Source organism: Durio zibethinus, chromosome 18, assembly GCF_047325235.1.
Source record: "Durio zibethinus cultivar Kanyao isolate XHJ-2024 chromosome 18, ASM4732523v1, whole genome shotgun sequence".
NCBI classification, from domain to species: Eukaryota; Viridiplantae; Streptophyta; class Magnoliopsida; order Malvales; family Malvaceae; genus Durio; species Durio zibethinus.
Window position 1 is genome coordinate 7,016,200 of NC_143179.1, and position 24,681 is coordinate 7,040,880.

General features: G+C 35.4%; 3 protein-coding genes and 2 pseudogenes across 6 annotated transcripts; 2 read left to right on the forward strand and 3 right to left on the reverse strand.

Annotated features, from left to right (window-relative positions):
* The first annotated feature begins 2,692 nt into the window (after positions 1-2,692).
* Positions 2,693-4,623, forward strand: LOC111300345 (ankyrin repeat-containing protein BDA1-like). The gene is made up of 2 exons (XM_022895980.2): positions 2,693-3,594; positions 3,727-4,623. The coding sequence occupies exons 1-2, from the start codon at positions 3,013-3,015 to the stop codon at positions 4,489-4,491; spliced, it is 1,347 nt and encodes a 448-aa protein (XP_022751715.1). The 5' UTR covers positions 2,693-3,012; the 3' UTR covers positions 4,492-4,623.
* A 152-nt stretch (positions 4,624-4,775) lies between these two features.
* LOC111300346 (E3 ubiquitin-protein ligase ATL42-like) lies at positions 4,776-8,965 on the reverse strand. Its single transcript, XM_089747163.1, has one exon. It carries the CDS (start codon positions 7,460-7,462, stop codon positions 6,185-6,187), a length of 1,278 nt encoding a protein of 425 aa, XP_089603289.1. The 5' UTR covers positions 7,463-8,965; the 3' UTR covers positions 4,776-6,184.
* Positions 8,966-9,089: 124 nt separating this feature from the next.
* Positions 9,090-12,612, reverse strand: LOC111299117 (ninja-family protein mc410-like). Of its 2 annotated transcripts, XM_022894106.2 has the most exons (4): positions 12,493-12,612; positions 11,677-11,727; positions 10,477-11,572; positions 9,090-9,959 (listed from the first exon to the last, which is right to left on the reverse strand). In XM_022894106.2, the coding sequence occupies exons 3-4, from the start codon at positions 11,444-11,446 to the stop codon at positions 9,463-9,465; spliced, it is 1,467 nt and encodes a 488-aa protein (XP_022749841.1). In that variant the 5' UTR covers positions 11,447-11,572; positions 11,677-11,727; positions 12,493-12,612; the 3' UTR covers positions 9,090-9,462. The 2 variants fall into 2 exon arrangements, with proteins under 2 accessions (XP_022749841.1, XP_022749842.1); XM_022894107.2 differs by lacking the exon at positions 11,677-11,727.
* Positions 12,613-13,890: 1,278 nt separating this feature from the next.
* LOC111300854 (CRS2-associated factor 1, chloroplastic-like) lies at positions 13,891-17,578 on the reverse strand (annotated as a pseudogene). Its single transcript, XR_016330128.1, has 6 exons — positions 17,427-17,578; positions 16,445-17,238; positions 15,869-15,979; positions 15,493-15,735; positions 15,291-15,394; positions 13,891-15,140 (listed from the first exon to the last, which is right to left on the reverse strand). The product of XR_016330128.1 is annotated as a CRS2-associated factor 1, chloroplastic-like (transcript).
* Positions 17,216-22,495, forward strand: LOC111299118 (uncharacterized; annotated as a pseudogene). Its single transcript, XR_016329692.1, has 10 exons — positions 17,216-17,585; positions 17,835-17,990; positions 18,103-18,214; positions 18,379-18,511; positions 18,655-18,922; positions 20,464-20,592; positions 20,679-20,728; positions 20,827-20,924; positions 21,131-21,415; positions 21,807-22,495. The product of XR_016329692.1 is annotated as an uncharacterized LOC111299118 (transcript).
* The last annotated feature ends 2,186 nt before the right edge of the window (positions 22,496-24,681 follow it).

The following is a 24,681-nucleotide window of genomic DNA, read 5'->3' on the forward strand; positions in this document are numbered from 1 at the left end:
GTTAATTAGGAATTAAGAGAGTTTAGATTTCAGGAAGAAAAATAAAAGGTTCAATTTTGGTTTTTTTTTTTTTTTTTAGTTTTTTTTTTTAGAATCTAGGATTTTTTTGGGTTGGTTGAATTTTTCAATTAATTTTTCGATGAACTTTGAAGTTTCTAATCAATTTTTCTGTAGGGTTGAATTTATTAGCTGAAGTTCCCAGCAAGCTTGAAGTTTTTGTCACTATTTTTTGGAAATAGTCGTCGTGATCTGAGTTGGGGTTGAATATTCCGATCGACTTTCATACTTTTTAAAGAAAAGTCAGAGAATTTTGGTTGAAAAGAGAGAAAACTAAAGAGGAAAAGTGATGAAAAGAAAGATTTTAGCCTTTTATACCTTTCCTAAATGACATCATTTTAATCTTTCAAAACATCTCACCATCTACGCCTAATTCGACTGTGATTCATGCGCTTACCCATGTTAGATTCGACCCATTCACATGATTTTCCTTTTTTATTTTTCTTTGATTTTTTGTTTTGATTTTATTTTATTTAGTTTTATTGTATTTAATTTTTTTCTTTTATTTATATTTTGATTAATTTATGTTGATTAAATTATTTACTATTTATAAGATTTTAATCTATAGAATAAAATAAATGAAGCGTAAATAAAATTTCATCCAATGATAAAACTTTATCCAATGATGAAACTTTAAAAAAGTTACCAGCATGTAATTTTCTTAAAAATTTCTAAGTTAGTGGATTTTTTCTAAATTCGATCAAAGCGTTGAAAGATTTAAAAATTGATCTCAATATAAAAAATTTTATTTATTTTTAATTTGAAAAAATTAAAATTGGAAATGAATTATGATGATTTTATGATTGATTAGATTGTAATTATGATTATTGTATTTTATTGTATTGATTTGTGTATTTCATTATTGTATTTTATTGAATTGTATTAAATTGTAAATTTTACTTTGTATTTTTTTCATAAAATACTTAATAAATTCAACGATTATGCCTCTTCAAGGAAATAGTTGTGTTACTTGAATACTCTTAAAGTAAGAAATATTTGTAGGGGATCGACCAAAGCATTGAAAAAAACTTAAAAATATGTCCAATATTTAAATACTAAAATTAACAAATAAATTAAATAATTAGGAATCAAAGACCATTTTAATAAAGGCTAAAAAAATAATATGAGATTAATTGGTACCATTTTAGGATAAGTATTATAGGCGTGTTATAACCTTTCCTACATATAACCGCACTCTCAAACTCAGTTCTGTTTAGAAGACTAGAATCTATTCTTTTAAGTACCCTTAGTAAGCTTGGGATAACCTTAAAAATGATAAATTCACTTAAGTGGTCAGTTACACCTAGCTAAAAAAAAATTAGTGAAGACTCCATGTTTTGTGTTTAATGGGTTAGTTCGACGACTATACACATTATGGCAAGTATATTAGTTCGTTCTCATTAGAGACTATCAACAAACAGTTAGAGATGTTTTTTATTTTTTAATCGATCCGATATGTCAGGCCGACCTTATTTATACAATGCTATGTCAACTCAGCTACGTCACTATTCTATCCCATGGACCTCTCACTTTCCACCTATAAATAGAATTATCCAAATACTATTTATCTATCTTATTTTTTCTTTTTCTTTTTATTTTTCTCTTTTTTCGACCTTTTTTATTCCAATATCTTATTTGAGTGTCCAAGTGCATATGTAAGTTATACTCTTTACCTTTACTCTTAACCACTCTAATTCTCTTTAGTTTTTCAATTTCTCACATGGACAAGAGGTTATTTGTGGCTTCTCGCAAGGGTAGCTATTTTATTCAAACTTTTTGAGGAAAATCCATTTATTCTTAAAGATAACAGCAAACATATATCTATGTTGAATTTATGGAGTTAAAGCGTACCATGCATTGTTCAACGAGGAAGGAGGACCAAGACAGCTGAACAGGTTCTAGAGGAACTGTATCACCTTCAAATTATGGTGCTTATTGTCAATAATGTTTATTGAGAATAGTGACTTAAATCTCAAAACAGATTTATTTAGAATTGATTAGATATTGCTTGATGGACAAGAAGACTTTTAAGATGAAAGAGATTCTTAATAGATAAGTTTGTATGCTTATAAATAGATAGAGTCTCTATAGGGTTAAGTAAGAGAAAAAGATGTAAAAAATTTATAGGATTTTATAGGATAGACACTCCATAAGACTACTGGAGATTTATAACTTATGGATGCGTATAGATATGAATGTTTGTGAGTGAATTAAAAAAGACTAAGATGATCTACATATGTATGATGCATGAGTGCATATAGGTATGTGTTTATTTGTGTTGAAATGATGCATATGAATATGTATTTGTTTGAGTTAAAAATACTTTATAAGACTGGAGGAGATTAAGATAGTCTATGGGTATTAATTGTTGAGTAAGATTAATATGATTTGTATATTTGTAATTTTTTACAACTAGTGAATCTTGTTTTCATCCGTAGATATAAGTCGATTTGATCAAATCATATTAAATTATTATCTCTTATGTGATTGATTGATTTTTTTTTTTTTTTCGACTTGATTGATTGAAGGCTTTTTGCCTAATCATGTTGACCAATTGACGTTGACAACGTGCTTATGGCGCACCGCATAAACTTTCAAACAAAAGATAGGAACATGGGGCATTGACGACAAATTGATTGACTCACTGGCGTGGTAATGAAACTTCTTCAAGAAAATTAAGCAGCGTTTTGTAGCAAGGAGGCAAACAATACTTTTATCATCAACTCTACTTAACATGCTCCGTTGATGTAATGAAAAATGGTCTTCGGCATCGGCATGGGATATATATTGTCATCTATTAGTTTTGCAGTTGAATTTATCTTCTGTATTGATTGGGAGCATCAATTTGCTGAGATTTGTCACCCTAAATCTGTGAGACAGGGATTTATAGAGGCTTTTTATGTGAGTTTTGTCAAGCTCTTGTACTCTTAACACTTAAGTTTTCTAGTTCCCCAGATGGACGAGAGGCTATTTGAGGCTTCTCGTAAGGGTAACACAGATACTTTACTCAAACTTATTGAGGAAGATCCACTTATTCTTGAAGATAACAGCACACATACCTCAGTTGAGACTCCTTTGCATATAGCATCCTTGCATGGGCATACCGATTTTGTAAGGTATATTCTCAGCCAGAAGCCTGGATTTGCTAAAGTTTTAAACAGCAAAGGCTATAGTCCCCTTCACTTGGCTTGTGCAAATGGGCATGTGGATATAGTAAAAGAGTTACTGAAAATTGATGGAGAGACTGACCATGAGCTTTGCAGACGGAAGGACAAGAAGGGGAGAACTCCTATACATTTGGCAGTGATTAAAGGGAGAGACAGAGTTGTTGCTGCACTGATCTTAGCTTGTCCAGATTCCGTAAGAGAGGTCACTGATAGAGGGGAGACGATTCTGCATCTAACTGTGAAGAGTGAAAATGGATGTAAAAGGCTTAGGGGTTTACTTGAGGGGTTCGAGGATAAGGAGATGCTTAATTGGAAAGATGATGAAGGCAACACTGTTTTGCACTTGGCTGCTGCGAGGAAACAGCATGAGGTAAGATCATTGAATCCGCATGAGATTAATTCTCACAATTAGTATATCCATATCCTTACAGTCTGCAGTAATTAAGTAGCTAGATTACAGTTTTTAATGGATATGAAGTTATGTTCAATTTGCTTTATTCAGGTATTGAAATTCTTGCTGGAGCAACCTGAACTTGATGTGAACGCAGTGAATTCCAATAAGCTGAAGGCCTTGGATATTCTGGGGGAAGGTCCAAATCAATCAAATGATCAAGAAGTTGTACAGATGCTCCATCTGGCAAGCATGCCAAAACCTGATAGTCAAGCATTAACAGAACTATCTCAAGCTAATGACGCCGTGATAGATGTAGACACAAAGACGAATGACTTGACCTCTAAAAGGGATACCAAAAATTCTTTTAAGGGGCTCGTCGAAATGAGAAGAGGAATCATGGTAATGGCAGTGCTAATAGCTACTGTGACTTTCGAAGTAGCATTAAATCCTCCTGGAGGACTTTGGCAGGATTGGGGTGCTTCTGTTTCTAATGACACTCACAGACCAGGAAAATCAGTTGCAGGAGAAATCTCACCCAACAGCCTAACTTGGTTTTTGGTGTGGGACTCCATTGGATTTTTGGCATCCATGAGCATCATATTAGTGTTGACATGCCCCTCAAAGCTCAATTGGAATTCGGTTAGCTGGGAGTACATTCGTTTAATGATGTGGGTGGTGATTGCTTCCGTTCACATGGTCTTCCTCTACGGTGTTCAAATGACCACTGCCTCCAACATTTTCAAACGAGCAGTGATAGCCCCATTCGTGTTTTTCTACGGAGTTGTTGGTTTATTAGCCATGCGTTCAGGATGGTATTCAGTAACTGAGTTGGGCGATCTGGTTAAGGAGTTATGGACAAAGAAAAAGAGGTGAGATAGCTGATATTTGATTAAATAAAAAGAATGAATTACAAATCTTCAGACATTTGCAAAGGAACTTGAACGTTTATTGTATTTTCTAATCACATCAACTGCTGCTATTATAAAATGGAAACAGTTTTACCAATTCTTACTCCATAAATTAGATAATCAAACCATAACCAACATAACTTGCTTAATCTTATGTAAATGATTTGGACAGGAACAACGACATGTGATTTAACCTGCTTGAACAATTTTTTTTGTTTAATACAAAGGAGGTTGTGGCCTTAGAATAGAGTAAGGATTGCATGAGATTTGATTCTAATTTAATAAACATCACATTTTAAAAGTTGATCATATAATTTAATTGAGTTATAACTCGAATTTTACTTAACAAAGTTTTTGGGTCAAGGCTACTGCTGCGATTTTTTATAAGAGAAGCAGAAGCATCTCGTTTTCTTTATTTTCCAGGTACTAAATGTGACCAAGGATTTCATTATATTATTAATCGGCAGAGAAAAATGTATTACTGTAATAAATAACATGGGTTCTTCAAGGATGATTTCATAGATTTGGCTAGGCAGGACAAGAGAGGGAATCAGCTCTTACATTAATACGACAGCAGATTAAGTAATTCCAGCTCTTACGCCAGCGATTTAGACAGGCAAACAATATTAAAATGGCTGAATTTGAGAAATCGCCATGGGGCTGAACCTTATTCTATTTAGATTTTTTCTTTGATCGGTTTATGCAATTGACCCAAAAGGAAAATGACAAGATATGGGTAGTGAAATTAGTTGGTGTGTAACTTCTGATTTAACTTATAACAATTGAAATTTTATTGTTATATAAAAAGAATAAATATGCTGCCATTATATTGCAAGTTGACAATATGGAAGCTTAAATATAGTGCTTTAAATTTAGATTAAACTTTGGTTACTTATTCTATTGTTTTTCTTTTTTTAAATAAAAATGCAGTACAATAGACGATAATTCAATGACTAATACTCGATTCCATATTAGATATTATCTCTTAATAATGATTGTATAAATTAACTAAATTAAATCTAAATTTTTATTTTTGTTTCTTTTTAAATTAGGGGGTTATGTTTTAGTTCAGGAATTGAATTATTTTGTTCGGTCTATCCCCAAATTACTAGGAATCACTACAGTTAAGATTTCATATTACAAAATGATTTTGTTTCCCTTGTTTGATATGGTAAGGCCATAAAATTTACTGCATTTCAGGTAACTTATAAGCTTTTGAAATTCCATTAATTTTTTGGATATTACTTGAACAAATGAGATGGTATCATTGGCAGATTTGATTCTCAAAACCAGATTCCTTGGGTCTGGCACTAAGGAAATTTTTTAAAAAAAATTAACATGCTTAATTCGGAAAACCAGGTCGGCAAGCAGGCTCCTTTTGCTTACGTAGAAGATGAATTAAGAAGGTGGCTTTTTGGTCGCTGTTGCTTATGTAACAAAACACAATAAATGGAGTGGATAAAGATACCTGTCACTTTCTGTGTTTTTTGGACATTTGTCCATTACAGAAACATAATCCTTAAGGAAAAAAAAGAAAAAAAGAATGAGATTGATGTAAAATCAGGGAAAATAATCAAAGGAATTGTGTAGCTTTGGCTATTGAAATTATGCACGAAATGCAGCTACCTAAATTAAATTTTCTCCATCGATCAACAGGTTCAAACATCTAAATGCTGTGTTGTATTCTGAGATTGTTGAGACCTTCTTTCTCTATTTGCAAACCATTGGACGGTTCTTCTAGCAATTGGCAACCAAAGCCGCCTTATTCTTTCCTCCTTTGTGTAAGTTTCAGACAATGAAGACTCACTCATTCTGTTTCTTGTACTCACATCTCGAAACCTCGATACAGCAGTGATCTCTGACATTGATCTTTTCTCAGCTTGATTAACAACCCTTGATGTATGACTCGAAGTGGCTGCAGAATTTGATGTTGAAGGAAGACCAGGAGCTGAAACTGGGTTGTCTTTGTTGATTGAACTAACTTTTCTCTCAAACAATCTCTTTATCTCCATCTCCTCCTTGATCTTCATAATTTGCTCGTTTTCAATTGGTCTAGTTTTTGTAAACCGCACATCATCCGTTTCCAGGGAAGAAAATCTGTTGCTCGAGATATCATTAAGCATCTCGGAGTTCAAGAACATCAGGTCTGAAGAACTCACACTGCTCCATCGGTTTTTCAAAACTACATCAGATACAATGATCTTGTGATTAAACTTATGGAAGGCCCTCCCATCACCATCCTTGTCACAATCTTCTTCTTGAATTAGAACTTCATTTTCGATATCGCCCTTTTCAGTTTTCCTGAAACTGCTTCCAATGCTGAATCTTGATGAACCATTCCCTTGCTCTCTCTGGACATACAGCTCTATGTCAGAGTCCTCTCTTAGCTCAGATTGATTCAGTAAGAACCGCATACTATTTGAGTATGTAAAGATTGTTTGGTCCTTAGCGTTGACCTTCTGCCTGCAAAGAGGGCAGCTGGAATGCTTTTCTAGCCACTGATCAATACAATTAATGTGAAAGGCATGTTTGCAGTTAGGCAGCAACCTTAGAATTTCAATATCTTCAAATTTTGATAGGCAAACCGCACATTCAAGCCCTTGTTTTGATCCTTTAAGGGAAGAGAATTTAAAGAAAGGAAGCGATTCTATAACTTTCTTGTCAATCCCGGACAGCTGAGACCTCGTCCGATGGAGTATTCTAGGAGGATGATTACCATGAACGGTTGCTCCCCTGTGACAGCATTTGGCATAGACAAGCAGGAAAAATGTTAAGGTAAACATGACACAGAGAATACCTATGACAACCACAAGACTCGGTCGGAAATTTGAGACAGCATCTCCTGTAGCTGGATTATTCACGCTAGAGGGGGACTGTGCATCGATATGGAAAAGCAGGAATAGAAGAACTAAACTAATCACCCTTAATCGAATCATCGGAATTTTATTGCTTTCCTGCTTTTATTTCAGCTGGAAAATGGTATTTTTTTCCGAACAGAACTCTTAATAGTCCATGTGGGGGTAGTTTGATGTGGGTTTGTTATGCATGGTCCTGACAACCATGTTACTCCCCTTAAAAAGGAATCCTTTCAGTTTGTCGGTTTCCTTACTTTCTGTTTAGGCTGTGGTTTGCAGCATATTTTTATATTTCAATGCAGGTTTTTAAATGTGAAAATTCAGAAGTGATATCATGGTGGAGAGGCCTTTGATTGAATACAAAATTTGGCATTTGACCTGCTGGGGTTGTTTTATTGGATGGCAAAAACCTTGCAAGAAAACAACTGATATCATCCATGACAAGATATTTAACAAGTTTTTTTGTACATTCTGATGCCACCTATCAAATTATCAATTAAAAAAATCCATGTGAAACTTGAAATAGACATTTTCAGTAACAAGCTTTCCAATTGGAGAGATATATCCCATTCAGGATGAGATTAAGGCCGGCCATTTGTGTTAAATTCCTGTTCGTTTTTTGATCTTCTAAAATTTTCATCAGATAAAAGGCTTGGTATCCAATGCAAAATTTGAAGGAAGCAAATGATTATTATTCCAACTCAATTGGGAAAGCAAGCTGTGGGGAATAAACAGAGACACAAGAAACCCGGCAGTCCTTTCTGAGAAAGCATATGGAGACAAAATTCAATGGGGGAAACCCAGAGTTAACTCATACTATACACAAGCATTACAGGTAATAAAATATAGGGTTATTGTTAATGAGGCTGTGATGTTTACCGGAGTCATGATATAAGAAAAGGAAACTTCAAGAATTCCATTCACTTCTCCAATTCCCTAACTTTCTGATTCTCTTTTTGCTTAAAAGCACCGAGTGATGATGGGTATATCACAACCATTTAGCTTTGAAGAATCAGACAACGTCTGTCAATCTGAAAAAATAGAGTTCTATGAAACAGTATATGCTGTCATGCTAAGGTAAAGTAACAGTCATAAAATCCTGCTTCACTGAGAAGGTAAAAGTAACAGTTTTATAAATCTTGTCTCATTGTAAGCAATGTAGGTAGTAGACTCGTTACATCTGACAATTTATATATTAATATTTGTTTATTTTATATTTAATATATGTAAAATATAAAAATTATTATAATTCATGTGGATACATCAAATACAAAACATATTTTTTTAAAATTCATAAATAATTTTTATTAAAATTTTAAATTATATTATTATTATATCCTCTATTATTATGTTTTTAAAATTATCAGATCCACCTTCAACCTTCCGGTTGTATGCCATTGAACTGTCATAAACAGACCGTACTATAAACTTGGCTCAATGTGAAAACATTCTAATGCATTAAATTTCCATAACTGCCTGTTCACTACAAGCAGATTGATCAAGTCTGAAAGGATAAGATGCAGTTGATCGATGATGAATCTAAGCAGATTATAGCCCTACCAAACCCTTTCAATAACCTTTCCAAAATTAAAACCATGATCTACTCATCCTGCCAACATTAACATTAGCTACTACGACATACCAGATAGTTTAACTTAGTAAATTAATTTGAAATAATCCCCGACAGCTTACGTGCATTGCAATCGAATTATCATAAAAACGTAAAACATTCATATATACTAAAGTGGGTGAGAAATCTCCTTATCTGCTATAAGAGCATGTCAGAATCTGAAGCTTACACTGCTGACAAATAACTACAACAAAAAAGAAAATGATTTTCTCGAAGAACTGCTACTACAAAAGTAAAATGCTTCACATAACTATTTGACAAAGAAATGGTGCTAGAAATTATTACATACAATTGCACTATTTAACTACTGCAGCTAATACAACCGGCAAGGAAACAAATAACTAAACTCAGTGAGAAAAGCAAGGACTCTCACTAGTGTATTCAAGGCCATAGCAGTCATACTTGATTGCATGTCAATGTATTTCATGGCACGGAAGAACAATTTTAAGCTTCAGCTCTGTGCAGAGGCAGCAGGATTGGTACTTGGAAATGTTGACAAACCATTGTTATTCTCTGGATTAGCGCACTCTTCACTGGCATGCCTAACAAACTCTTCAGGGGACATATGGGTACCATGACAAGCACAAACAATCTTGATCTGATTTGCACTGAATCTGTAAGTAACACCAGAAATTGTTCTACCCTGTGGGTCAGTACCTGTGGTTGAAACCCATGGTAAATTTGGATAAGAACCAGATCCCCCAAATTTCAGGTCTGCAGCAATACCAGGCTTTATGGCTGAAATATCAAGAGATAAGCCTTCTGTTGGTTGATCAGATGCAGCATTTGCTCTGAGATTCATGCTGCTTCCTTTTACATCTTCCTCTGACTGAGTAGAGGAGCCTTCCTCTGTAGCATGCTGTTTACCCTCGCCTTTGACTCGTTCGAATGTCCTGCCTTCATATTGTGCAGCCTCAGAGGAATTGCACACAATTGTATGCATGGAAGCTACATTCAGTAAAGGGAAAATTCATTCACAATTATTAGCCTTGACGATAACACATGGAGGTAAAAGAGTATTCCAAATTAACAAGCGATCAACTGATTATTAATATTAGAAAAAAATATCATACTTTTAGAATCTGAAAACCACTGGCAGCACAAATCTAAAAAGTTAAATACTAGAATCCAATGCTGAATAAGTATCATATAAAATTCCTACATAGTTCTATGTACTAGGTTATACCAAAACAGACTGACAATAGCTCAATTTCATTTCACTTCAAGAATAGTCAATTACACTTATTAGTCTTGCTTTCTTGCCTGGGCAAGAGAGTTCCAGAATGCACAAAGTATATATCATTCTTTTAATATATCATATGTCAACATCAGGATAGCTCAGAGCTCTCTGTGAAATGTGAAGAAACAGATCACTAGGCAAATTTTACAAATCATATACATCCATTAAACCCATTACATTGCTGCCTTCCTTTTCCTTTCTTCATGCAAAGGGAGAAAGAGATACCTTGTGATATTTTCAATCCATCACTGTGCTTATCTGGATTAGGTGGAGCTCTGCTAGCATAGGAAGGGTGGAACTGTGGAGGGTGAGAGACCATCCCCCAGGAATTATCCTTATCCAACAGAGGAAGTTGGACAGGTGAGTAACCAAACATAAAAGGCAAGTTTCCAGGATTCGCAGTCTGAGTCCCAGACTGCTCATTATTTCCAGTAGGCATAACCTTTATCATGCCAGGTAGTGTATGACCTGATGAACTGGGGGTTCCAACAGAGTTAGAATCCTTCATGGGTAATAAGAAAGGTACATTCATGGCATTAGCTGATTGAACCGGGAATGGGTTGCCATAATTCAAAATTCCAAGCTTAACCTCCTTAGGCACCTCAGAAGAACCACTAACTCCAATAAATCTCTTGGACCCATCATCATGGTGTGAAACCATCCTCAAGGTTGAGCCCTCAACTTCAGACTCTGCCACGTCCTCATTCTCTGCAGTGGAGCCATCTTCCGTTGTTGGGGAGATATGTGATGTTTTGGAATTTTCATGTAAATCAGTATAATGAGCTTCTCTTTCAAGCTTCTTTGGATTGTTTATCTCATCAAACAACATCTTACGTTTACTAACTGCTTCAGACCACTTCTCTTCATCTATTTCAGCAGACCTGTTATTTTTTGTACCCAAGAAACCTCTGCCATTCAAGTTCACAGAAGCTTCTGCATCACCAGCAGCCTTGGAAAGATCGGTAAAGAAGTTTTCTGAAGGTTTCACTGGATCAATTCTCTGAGAACCCACATTGGGGTCCTGTTTCTGGGTTCCAGCTTGAAGAAAGTTTTTAAAGTCATCCCCTATTTTGATGCCTCTATTGCCTTCTTCTGTCCTATTATCTGAAGAACTACCAATTTTGCTTTTGGATGTGGCAGATGATGTACCACAAGATAGCCCCAAGCTAAGCTCAAGCCCATTGTCATCCTCCATTTTATAGAATCACAGTATATTACTGTGGTTCAAGTATAACCTCTACTAATCCTCTCTACGGACCATCCATCATAAAATACGTAATACAGCCTCAACACATAGTATAACCATCTTAAAGTTACATGCCTGCACAAAAGTCTGATTTGTCAGGGGAAATACAAGAGGGAAAAAACTTAGTTCCAAACAATATTACCATATAAAAATATTTAAAATGAAACAAGAATTATTACTCTTGGTGATGGCCTCAAAAAAGAGGAACTTTAGGCTCAATCTGATTCGATCTACCATGTTAGAAAAAAATGGTTAAAGGAAATCGATTGAGAAATACAAAAAAAAAAAAAAAAGAACATTATGGAAGCCAATGCCTACCAAATGGAACCTGTGATCAACTAATAAAATCATGGCATAAATTTACAAAATTCTAACTACTCTACACTAGGAAAACACTTGAAGAAAGCCATAAAAAAGAGTAATACTCAGAAATTAAAATAGGTAACTACATAAAACAACTCATGGAACTATTACTCCAAAAACATCCATATGATCCAAGAGCAACGCCAAGGCTACTCTTATTCACAAAGTAAAGCTAAAAAAATAAATAAATTTCAAAAAATCAAATTATCCACAAACCCAAAAATAAAATTCTCTATGATAATAGTCTGAAGCAGGCGCAAAACTTAACTACGCAAAAAGGTTTCATTTTTTTCCTTCTCTTTTTCATTTTTTCAGAAGAGCATGGAACCTAGAATCTGTATTTATTAATTTTCTATATTCATGTATCAGCAAAAAAAGTTCATCAGATCCATTCATTAGCAAAATCAATATCCCAGAAAATCAAACCCAGAAACAGTTTGAACAAAAATTCATAATTAGATCCAAACAAAACCAGAAACCCATATTCAAAAATCAACAAACTTCATCAACACCCCACCCCCCAAGAGATTCAATTAAAAAACAGAAACTTGGAAAAAAAAAACTGCAGAAAGCACAAAAGTTTAGAACTACATGAAAAAACAGTAAGCACAGAGAGAGAAAGAGAGAGTTACCTGAATAAAGACAGAGAAGATCAAAAGAACCAAAGCCAAGGTTGTCTTTGCACATCACATGCACAGGTAAAGAGAAACTGAAATATGGGAGGAAAGGTTATAAATTACCTACTGCCTACTAGTATTTCATTTTCTTTTAAATTTTTTTTATACCATGTGATTATATATATATATATATATATATATATATATATGTATTGGTTTGCCGCAATCACAACATACATATTTTTTTCTTTTATTTTATTACCAGCCCATGTCCAAAATCTTTAATAATTTTCAATTTTGACCCATCTTTATTTTGTTTTTACTTTTGTCCGCCTATTCATGTCTAGAAATGTTTGATTTACTTTATTGTTGGTAAGACGCACTGGACTGACTGGAGCATTGTTGATTGTTTAACTAATTAAATCCAAATCTTAGATTATCTAAATAATATTAGTTGTTATTATAACTAAATTATATACAAATGCTAGATGTGAATAAGGACTTGCTCTCATTTTTTGTCATCTTTTGCCGGATAGTTTCAGTCCATGCATTTTTTTTAATGCAAATGAAGCAATATACGAGGAAAGGTGGAGATTTAACCTATGTCCATTGGTTCTGACGTGTCTTGACAAAGATTTATACAGAATTTATGAGTTAATAACTCCAAACAGCATTGAATTGAGTGCCAAAATCAAAGCCTTGGTTCTCAGCAACCAAGCAGAGATTGACAACTGCCTTCTTCTTCTTTTGACTTCTAAAAGGGAGTAAAACTACTAAGCTGAGTATTGATTATAAAGAAAGAAGCATGCAAAATCTGATTTAGTAACTAGATCAGAATCAGAGATTCTTGTGACGGAGATGCCTAATTCTTATCTGGATGCAGGAAACAGAACATATGAGCAACATGTTTTTCAGATTTGCACTAACCAAGAGATAATCGTGTGTCACGAATGATTGTATGTTAACCATAAGAGTTACAGCTGCTTTAAATGTGCTTATGAATTATGATCTGGTTAAAATTTTGGATTCTTGACGGAATAAGATATGAGAGTTGAGCCTATCTTATTAGTTATTAATGTTGTTGCTGCAGATTGATAGAACAAAAGGGTCGGCCAGTGAGGGAAATTTATCATAAACAAACAACTAACAATCATCAAATTAAAATAGTTAGTTTTATTTATATATAGAAGTTCCAGGGGTATTGTTCCCCGTTTACCATCATATTTGGCACAAAAAAAAAAAAAAAAAACCATCACATTACAATTAATTTTTTTTTTCTGCCTTTGGAGAAGAAGTGCTCTCTAAAGGCGTTGGTTGGCTCCATGTGACTGTCATCTTTATATTCGTCTTAGCTTATGGAAGGTCTTAGGGTCCTCTGGGTTGGCTGGCTAGTTCCTAGCGAGCTCTATTGTAAAAAAAAAAATTTTTTTTTTAAAAGTAACTTTGTATGAGATTTACAGCCTCTCCGTATGTGCTATTAAGGAGTTAATTCATAACATAAAGGGAGATCATCGTATGACAATTTCACAAAAACGCATCTGTTGGCCCCTGCGAAGGGTGCGGCAAAATCCTGGAGAAAGATGAACCCAATGCTTTGAACAAAATTGGGTGGTATGTAAGCAGGGGAAGATCTCATGCTATAGAATATGCGAAGTACATCTTTGAAAGTGCCAATATAGATTAAGCTAACAGCTTAGCAAGTTCATCAACTCTCAGGCTTCCTTGTGGTACTACATCCAGATGATGTTCATCTATATCTTTGATTGTTTGAGTTTTAGAAGCTTGCTTCTCATTTCCTCTCTTATAGGGAACTGCTGTGACTTCTTTCACTTCCAAATCCCCAGGTTCTTTCTTTTCAATCTTTTGGATTGCACCTTACGCGGCTGACGCCTAATTGGACCAGGCGGGACAGACTGTGCAAAGCCAGCAGCCCTTTCATATATTCTGTCAGCATCCAAAGTAGCATCATCTAATACAACTGCACTCCTACTCTCAACGGCTTGCTTCATGAGAAGCAAAACCCTCTTAGTGCAAGGTGCACTCACTCTTGTTGGCCCATGAATATCTTGAGAAGCTTCAGCAACATATTCCAGCTTGTCATGCTTCAGCGAATCCATAACAGAAGACTCTGGATGATTTACACTACTCTCAGGGCTTCTTGGCATGACAACATTTTCCAATGGCATAGCTACTGGCTGTTCATTTGCCATGCCAGAAATATTCAATATTGGCTCAAGACCATAGGTACTACATACATATTGCATAGCTACTGGCTCTGGCACTTCCAGAGGCATTCCCTTTGCTTTCTGACTCATCAATGGCATAATCCATCCTATCTAATGTTGTTTTATTGGCCTACATTGTAGCTGACTTTGCATCAAGAGCTGTATTTTTCCTGTCATTTTCAGCAGATGACTCCCTTTGCTAAATGCTGATATCATGAGAACTTATGAGTGGTGGTTCTGTGCAAGCTGCCTGAACACATGATGGTGATACTTCTTGGCCTTCCAACTGTCCAGTGGTGGTAGTTGCACTGACTGCATTACTTTTCTCTATGCCTGAGTTAAATGCTGGTTTTAGGAAGGACGACTCTCAATTTTGTCCTCTCCACATTAGTATGTGTTCATCTTCAAATGAGATTAGCACGAATGGGACCAACTCCTGCAAATGAAGAATTAAGGAAATTGAAGTTCCCTTTTTTTTTTTTTTGCTATCAAGAAATTGAACTTAATGTGCTCTAAATATAAAAAGTTATCAATTATATGTGGAAGAGTTACAATAAAAGATACAAATTATATAAATATACTGAAACTTAAGTTTGGCACCAATTCTCCAATAGTCACTTCCCTTAATTCCTTGACAATTAATCCGAACAAGTTCACATTTTTTACAAGGTCAGCATACACGCCACTCTTTGCTCCAAAATATCCAAAACATTAATATTAGATTTCCAGAATGGGCAAAATTGAAGCATTCCTTCTATAATTTCCCTTTCCACTGTCACCCGCAGCTTACGAAGTTTGCATATTGGCATTAATTTCCTTCCCTCCTTTCTCATCTCAGTCGCCTCTTCTATCGTTAGATCCTCAGGAACATGCTGAATCAACCGTTGATGCACAGGGGTAACAGGTTTCCACAGCATAAGAGGGAAGCGAGGACGAGTTTTATAATTATAATTTCTAGCTCTGAAAAGGAATAGCACCCTTCCTCTTCTAAAAATAACCTTCCCTCCTATTCTTTCCTGCCAAATCATACATAGATTGAAAAACAATGCGCAAATCAAACAATTCTATGGACCATGATTTCAATATCCTCTCATAAATCAAACAATAACACGACTTTTATATAAACCAATGTTTAAACATGCAAAAACAGAAATACAAACCTCACACATTGTCCATATCAACCGTACGAACTCCCTTTCATTTTGTCTTAGAAACTCTTCGCCTTTTCCAATAAGCATGTATATTATCTAACACGTTGTGTGTCAAACCATCCCTACCTAAACATAAAAGCAAAAATTAAAAAAAAAAAAAAAAGGCAATGAAGAATAATTCAGATTAAATTGCACAACCAATTACTCTATTATTCTACAGAATAAATTACTATCCTATAAGGTGACGATACAAACTTCATAATTAAGTTTATATGCTTGTCATTAGACCTGAAAAATTTAGATATAACCTGATAATACCATATGAAAATATATATTAAAGATAAATGAATATGGGTTTTGCAAAAATAAAAATATATATATTTTTTGTTTGATGTGTTAACATAAATTATGATAATGGGACAATTTTCGTGTTTTAAGTCGTGTTTGATATGAAACATGAATACAAGAATTGTCATCCCTGAAACATAATTTACTTAAATATAAACATGGTAAGTACATATAAATTCGTTCATGAAAATTAATAAATGAAAAAAAGGAAATCAAATAAAAAGTAAATAATCAGATTATTACCCATATTCAACTGTCGCTGTGACTTCAACGAACCTTAACTAACTCCTTAGCCTCCTCTGCATTCAACGGCTCTCCCAAAATCTCCTCCCTGGACTGGACATACCTTGGGCCTGTCCAGGCTAATATGGGCCGGTCTTCTGTATGGGTTTGACAACTTTCTTATTAGGTGGAGGCAATACGATAAAATCGAACTCCTTCATCTTTTTCTAACTGGGCTGCAACGGAGCCCGGCCCGTCTCTGGCCTAGGCATGGTCGTTGGCCCAAACGGCGAGTACGGCGGTTCCCTTAGCTTCATCGGTTTCACTTTTGGCGTCTCCGTGCAACTGTACTTGAACTCCAATGGCGCACCGTCGATGACGAAGGAGATGCCGTCTTCGCCAGTGGCGACATTCCCGGGTTTCTTATCGAGTGGAGTGGTTGGCGGACAGTTTGCAGTTTTGGATACTTTGAGAAACGCTGGGTGGTTTGGGGTTTTGGAGTACTTGGATTTCTTGCCTAGAATTGAACGTCTGGATGTAGAGGAAAGGGAGCCAAAGGATTTGTAGGTTTCTAGTTGCGTTGGTGGTATGGCGGAGGAGGGTTCAATGGTGGTGGCAATTTTAGTGGCGGAATCGAAGTGGCTGTAGAGTCGAATGTCGTCTTCGATTTCTTGTTGGGCGCGTCGGCGGTGTTCCAGCTGCAGAATCGGATCTCCGTGGGAGGACGATGGGCGGGTTTGTTCGGGTTAGGATAAGGATTTGGTTTTGGTAACGGTGGCTCGGAAATTGGGAATGTGATGGGCAATTTGGATATTTATGACGTGGAGCAGAGCAAAATATGGTGGAAAAACCAACCAGATAACTTTACCGTCTACTGCTCCATTCAAATCAATCCCATGACTTTCATCATTCGGTTGTTAATATTCCCAATATATATAAAGTCATACACTTTGTTTCTTTAAAAAAAAAGAAAAAAAAACAGAAAAGAAATTCTTACACTAACTTTTGCAGTGCTCTTCGCTTGAATATTTTTATCTTGTTTTCTTTCTTTTGGTCCTTTCTAAATTTGGACTTTGATTTCATTCTTAAACAAGTTTTCTGTTTCTGGGCTTCGGTTTTTGCAGTACTGAGCCACTCTTCTTCAATATTGGACATCAATTTTGTGAGTTATTTCTGTGTTTGAAACTTTGAATCAATCTAGTCGGTTTGCTGTGTACAGATTTTGAAGTTGTTTATCTGTTTAATGTTCTTTTTCCTGTCCCTTTTGATGGTAACTAAGAAAATATGAGTGCTTGTAGCTAAATGTGGCATTCATTTGTCTTAAATTTCCAATAAATCTCTGACTAATCTTGGAAGCATTCGACATTAAAGTTACCTCAACTCAGACAAGGATCCTAATTCAGTTTTATAGTCTATTTCATCAGTTCTCGTCCTCATTACTGACCCCAAAAGGAAACTGTCTAGTTCCTCGTGCAAACGTATTGAGCATTGGTTTCTGTCAGAATTGAGGAGAAAACATGAATGCTAATCTCTTGGAGGGCAACCAGATGGATGTCATTACTCATTAGTATAATGCCATTCTTTCCTTAATTTTAATATTTTTTCTTGGATGCTAGAGTAAGTCTGTTTTCAATGTTTTAATAGTTTCCTAAAAGATCCTTCTTGTGTTCTTATATGAGGTCCATTTTATTCGATGGATAAGGTTGATTGGGAGTTTAAGCTATTTCAGAGCTGGAAGATCTAATGGGAGATTTACATATCGATGGAGGATTTACTGAAACCCCCTTATCTGTAAGTACTGATTAAGAACATTTTTGACCGTTTCCTCAAAGAGAAAACATTCTGACTGAATTATGGCTTTAGGTACATCATTATGTTTTCTTCCATTACATATTTAACCATTAATTTGATTAGAAGCTTCAGTTTTTTTGGTCTAATGTAATTCCATTTATCAGGTCCATCAAGGTGTTGTGAGTAATATATGTCATCCTCCGGACTTTCTTGTGTTTCCGTTATCAATGGATGACATTTTCACCAGTTTTTCAACTTGGACCGCTTATATAAGTTGCAGATTCATCAATTTTATAGGTGAGTTCTTCATTTTCAGTTGCAAGCACATGTGCTCCTGTGGACAGTATGTAGAGCCAGCTTTTGTGGCTCAGAGAAGTTCCATTGTTACCTGCATTTTCACAACATAACAGATATATTTAGACGTTAAGATGTTTCTGCAGAGAATCTTGTTCTCCAAGAGGTCTACAGATTATCAGATGATTCAGTCGCCATTACTTCTGGACAGAATCAAAGATCTTTGAGCCAGATCCTTTATAAATCTTTTCAGGAAGGATTTTCATCATCTCCTACATCTTGCACAGAAAATTCAAACTCTGGAATCTGTGGAAGAAGATCATCAGAACTGAGGGAAGAATGTCTTGCAAATACAGACTCTGGAATTCTAAAAATCAATCACAGGAAGCTAGGAGTCCCTTTCATCTTTCAAGGGTATTAATTTTCTTTCCTTTAGCTTATTCATGACACCGACCTATAAAATTCACCAATTTGTGTAAAATAAAGTTATGTTCATCCATTCTACTTTCTGATTATGTAATTCTTAAATAGGATTTCTTTGATGCGTAAGTCTAACCTGAATGATAGTATGAGATATGGGACCAAACTTGAAGATACACAGGAGGGTACTATTGTGCTGAATGAATATTTGAATACCATGATTGATTCTTCCACAATCCCTTCACACTTTTTGTTTGAGTATGCTAATTCCCATTACTTCAATGGCAGTTTAGATATGCTGTAGTAATGTTGTTTTTTGATGCACACCAAGTTACCCTGAATGTATGCTGCAGGGTCTGCTAACATAGCTGCAATGATACTGTTTATAGTTATGAATTTGTATTGGATTTTTATTTATTCGTCTACCCTACTTGCAGTTGCTTCTACTGCTTGTAGGTTGTTGTTCCCATTATTTGGTTTGCAGCTTGCTTGGTCACTGGCCACATGGAGATGTGCTTTCTACTATCTGAGATACACTCAAGCACGTCTATGGGTAAAATAAGTTGGTTTTTTAACTTAGTAAAATGGTGGATCATGTTCCTAAAATAGAGTCGATGGGTGTTGCCTGTCAATTTCTTTTTCAAGGGTTATCAATGTTCTTTTTTAGTATTAATTGAATTTTTATTCCAATATCCACAAACAAGCTTAATGATACAAGAGAAGAAAACTTCCAAATAAATTAGAAATTGTTTTGGCTTATATCTCAATTCCTACTCAATACTCTATTTATGGGCTTATTGGTAACTTTTGTGAGGAAACAAATTCTAGCTCTAACATCAGAGACAACTTGTTGGAATATAGCTTCAGGAGACTTCATCTTGCTGGAATGTTACATCGAGTTTCTCTCCCTCTAGATACAATAAACTGAACCAGACTGGGCGAGTTGGGAATGAATTAACTCTCAAAGTAGAGACAGCCCAATTCAAAACATCAGACCAGCTAATAGTTACACTTTAAATGGCAAAAGTTTGAAGAACCAACTGCCAAACTTGTTTAGAGTAGCTACAAGAAAAAACCTAGTGGTCCCTGTACTCCTCTTCTTCGTTGCACGGGAAACACATTGTGGAATGTATGGCACCAGGACTAAATCCGAGGGAGAGTACTTAATTTGTCTAAGATTGCCAATCAAGCAATAATAGATACCTTAGGTACATAAAGTTAATACCACTCTAATTTATGCCAAGGAATTTTGGTTTGGACTCTCCTTAACCAATGCCAGGTGTCAGCAGTAGAAACCTTTCCATATTTTGGAATGGTCCAAACTACTCTTCCTGTAAAACCACTGGCAGTAAAAGTCATCAGACTTTAGCTATATCACTTAGCTATAGAATAGAATCTTCTTCCAACTCCAGCTGCAATGTTTTGGAACTTTAATTTGCCAGAAACTGTCTTGCCTTTGTATTTTGAAGCTCTTATTCTCCCAAATTGCTAGGCTTGCTTCTTCATAACATGAGTAGCCAATTTGTGATCTTCAGAATTAAAACCCAGATACAGAAAACGTTGCGTGGTTCATCTGATGATGTTGGATGGTTGCAACACACTCCTGGAATGGCTCCTGTAGAGAATGGTACAGCAAGATTCTTGGAATTGCTTGAAGCCATAAGGTGCCAAATTAATTTAATTTTGTTTTGCTCTTTCTAATTAATCAGAGGTTATTTGGTGCTGGTTGATTTGGAATTTTCACATTCAGGAATGGAGAACACATTTTGCCCAATTCATTTGTATATCTATTAGTTCCAGGTATGAGATTATCATGGCTATCTAGTTTTGTTCCTCATTCATCAATTGGCATTCACTATAGCTTTCCCTTATAATGTAGATTTCTAATTTTTTGTCAGGCCTTTTTAGCAATCATGGTCCTTCATATTTTGTGGCCACTAAGAGATTCTTTTCAAAAATGGGTTTAGCATGCCATATAGCAAAAATCCACAGCGAGGTAATTAAGAGTTGCTTAGTAAATTATCTAAGACCTTACAGATCTACTGGGGCATAAGAAACTCTGATTCTCCTGTTATTGTATGGTTAAGAAGTTTGGCATGCCATTTTCTTTTTTCTTTTCAGTTCATATTGTATTTCTTCACATTCTCCTCCACCTTCAAATATCATGTTTTTACTCAAGCTTTTATTACTTATTAAACAAAGGCATCAGTGGAGCTCAATGCATGGAAGCTGAAGCAATACATTGAGGAGCTGTACTGGGGATTTGGCAAACGTGTAATACTGCTTGGGCACAGCAAAGGTGGAGTTGATTCTGCTGCATCATTATTCATTTATTGGTCTGAACTAGAAGATAAAGTTGCAGGACTGGCACTAGTCCAGTGCCCATATGGTGGCACCCCCACAGCTTCTGATATTCTTCATGAAGGTTGGATAGCTGACAAAGAAACTCGAAGGATCATGGAGCTTTTGATATGCAAGATGATTAAGGTACTTTGTACTTCCCTCTGCCAACAAATAAATCGCCAAGGTAGTCCTTACTAAATAGATATGAAGAGTTATTAAAGAAAGATACGCATGGTCTTATATGATTCTAGAAACAAATGCATCGATTCCTAAAGGCATCCATTTTAAAATTGATAGAATGAAATTCAAACTTCATAGTCAAGTTTATCTGAGGTTTTGGTATCATGTTTTGTACCATGCTATTATTTTATTTACTAAAAGGCTTATGTGTATGCATTTATTCACGTCCAAATCTATTTGTCATTTTTATAAATGTTAATCAGATGTAGAGATTTTCATCTGATCTCAAGGTTGATATTCTTTCAAAGTGCACAGCAAATGTCGGTGTGGACATATTCAAATATATATCTTGCAGGGTGATATATGCGCAATGGAAGATCTCACATACGAAAAGAGAAAAGAATTCATCATGAAGCATAAGCTACCTGAGGGCCTCCCTGTTATCTCTTTCCACTCGGAAGCAAGGGTGGCTCCTGGTGTGCTTGCTACAATGACACACATAGCTCATGCAGAGCTTCCTCGGCTTCCCCTTCCTAAGTTTTGATGTGAGGAGTTTGACAATGTTGGCAGACTTGGACACCAAGTACCCATAGTAATTCCAATTTCTGCTGCCATGGCTGTATGTGCACTTCACCTGCTGCTCAGATATGGGGAGAAGAGTGATGCATTAGTGACATGCTGTGATACTGAAGTTCCAGGTTCCATTATGGTCAGACCAGACCAGAAGCTTGACCATGCTTGGATGGTTTACTCTTCATGGAAGTAGAATCCTAATCAGCCTGAAGCTTGTGAAATGTGTGAGGCTCTTTTGACTCTACTGGTAGAGCTGGGAAAGAGGAAGCAAGAAGATACCGAGAAGTTTGAAAGTAGTCCATAATATATAACAAAGTTTTTCCTTTTACTGAACTTTACTAATTCTTTTGCTCAGCACTTCCAAATGTTATGGGAACGACAGAGGCAATTCCAATGGCTGAAACCAAGCTTCATTTATTTTAAGAGCTCAAGTATATATTAATGGTATTTTTTCAATGAGTTTCCTCATAAGTGGGAAAAATTGTATGTGGGAAGGATTACTTTATCATCTTTTACTGCATATATATTTCTGCGCAAAAGAATTTACGGTAACAAATTTACTTTGGTGTAGAATGATATTGGATGAGATCAAAATTACTAGAATGCACAGCTGAGTCCTCACATTTCCAAAGTAACAATATGATAAAAAACCATGCAGTAGCTCATCCACCATATCTACCAATTCTACCTGTCTGCTTTTATTACAACCATTTGCAGGAGCATAAGCCTCATAAATTCCATCCCAGTTCAACATGCCCTAGTCCTGTTCTATAATATGGCCGACCCAATAGGATGTAGTGTCCATAGCTTGCCTCCATGGTAGAGATCTCAAGTTTGAGTAATATGCTAGCATTGCTGATATGCTAGCTGTTAATTATCCTAGATTACTATCTAGTCCTTTCTTTGTTTTTTGCCTTTGGCCTTTGGCCTCCTTAAGGAATCTGAAGATTAATGTTGGTAAAGCCAGACGCCTGGCAGCTGGCACTTCTACTAATTCCATATAGGTTATGGCCGTACGTGGTGCTGATGATTCCAGGTTCAGTTGCAGTCAGACCATAGGAATCTTGAGTCCTTCACCATGCATGCCAGCTAACGGTTTAGTCTTCATGTTCCTGACTACTGTAATTAAAATGCTACTCTGCTAGTATTAACTACCAAGTAAGAGAAACTGGTAAATACTCCATTACACACGACAAGTCTAAGTTTTCCTCTTTGCTCTTGGTCAACTTCTATAATGGCAGAAACATAAGTTTCACAGTTGCAATTCTTGCATATTTTTCATTTGAAGCACATAACTTGTGTTGATGCCTATCACTAATGTTGGTATCTTGGCCAATAATTTTACTACTTTAGAGGTGGAATAAAGTTGTAGGTAGGAGGGTCGATTAATTTCTTACTTTTTACCCCATAAATTTCTTCACACAGAAGTTATAATAACGTATCAGAACTACTCTCAACATAAATGACAGCAGTTAAAAACAATTTTACTTGAAGAATCCACGGCATTCACATATCTGGACTACCAATTCGATGAAAACCTGCATATATCTCATCCACCATTTCCAGCAAAGCTACCTGTCCCACTTCCTACTACAATTATGTGGTTACTGAATCAGCAGCAAAAGCCTTTTTAACCTTTGTCATTGCCCATCTGCGCTCTTCCAATTCACAAAGTACTACTATTTTTTCCTTTGGTACACACAATGTACAAATTGGAGAGAGAAGATTCAAACCTTAAGTGAAAAAATAATTTTTATTAAGTAAAAACCAGTAGGTAAGTGTCCATCATTCATCGAGTATTAGTACTGCCTCCTGTCCTGAAGCTCATAGAGTGGGATCATGGGCCCTGATGGACTGGTTATGATTGCAATAATGGGCTTAAGTAAATGCGCTACCAGGCAAACAAAACAGAATCGAATTGTTTCTGATGCCAAACATCAAACAAAAGGGGGTACAAATTACCATAAAGGAAAAAGTACTGGATGGATATAAGTATTCATGATGTTTCCATCATGGAGATGGTGCTGCTGATGCATAAACATAGCAAGAAAATAAAACTTCCCCAATAAAGCCTGATGCTGCTGTTGGTGCATACAAATATCCAATTGACGATGGTCCTTTACAAAAATAATTAATTATTACAAATTCAAATATTTTTTAGAAGGGTAAATGAGAAAATTGGAAAAAAGGGTTTTAGTTGTGCATTCATCCTCTCACAGAATCAAAATTGGAAGGCAAATTAAAGTTAGCTATAGTTTTTTTACCCTAGATTTATGGTTTGTATGAGTAGATGATAAATGGGATTTTATTTTTTTAGCCTATTATAGAATGATTAAGTATTAATTTTAATAAAACTAGAAACAATGATTTTATTTTTTTTATTTATGAAAAACGAGAAATTATGAGGAGAGATTGCTGGTTCTTTGATTTATTGATAGAGTGTTAAAATTTTAATTTTAATGATTGAAAATCAAATTTTAAATTCTATCAATTTTAAATACGTAAATGATACATCAATATTTATAAATTATTTGAGTTCGATTCAAATAAAATTCAAATTCAATTAGGTTATTATTGAGCTTAACTCAAGTAACCTAGCTTATTAAATAAATCAAATTCAAGTATTCTAATATTCTGTTCAAATAACTTACTAACAT

Coding starts and splice junctions, on each gene's coding strand:
- LOC111300346 (XM_089747163.1), bottom strand. CDS start 7,462: ATGATTCGATTAAGGGTGATTAGTTTAGTTCTTCTATTCCTGCTTTTC.
- LOC111299117 (XM_022894107.2), bottom strand. CDS start 11,446: ATGGAGGATGACAATGGGCTTGAGCTTAGCTTGGGGCTATCTTGTGGT. Junction 9,960..10,476: donor TGGATTGAAAATATCACAAG/GTATCTCTTTCT, acceptor TACTGAATGTAG/CTTCCATGCATACAATTGTG.
- LOC111300345 (XM_022895980.2), top strand. CDS start 3,013: ATGGACGAGAGGCTATTTGAGGCTTCTCGTAAGGGTAACACAGATACT. Junction 3,595..3,726: donor CTGCGAGGAAACAGCATGAG/GTAAGATCATTG, acceptor TGCTTTATTCAG/GTATTGAAATTCTTGCTGGA.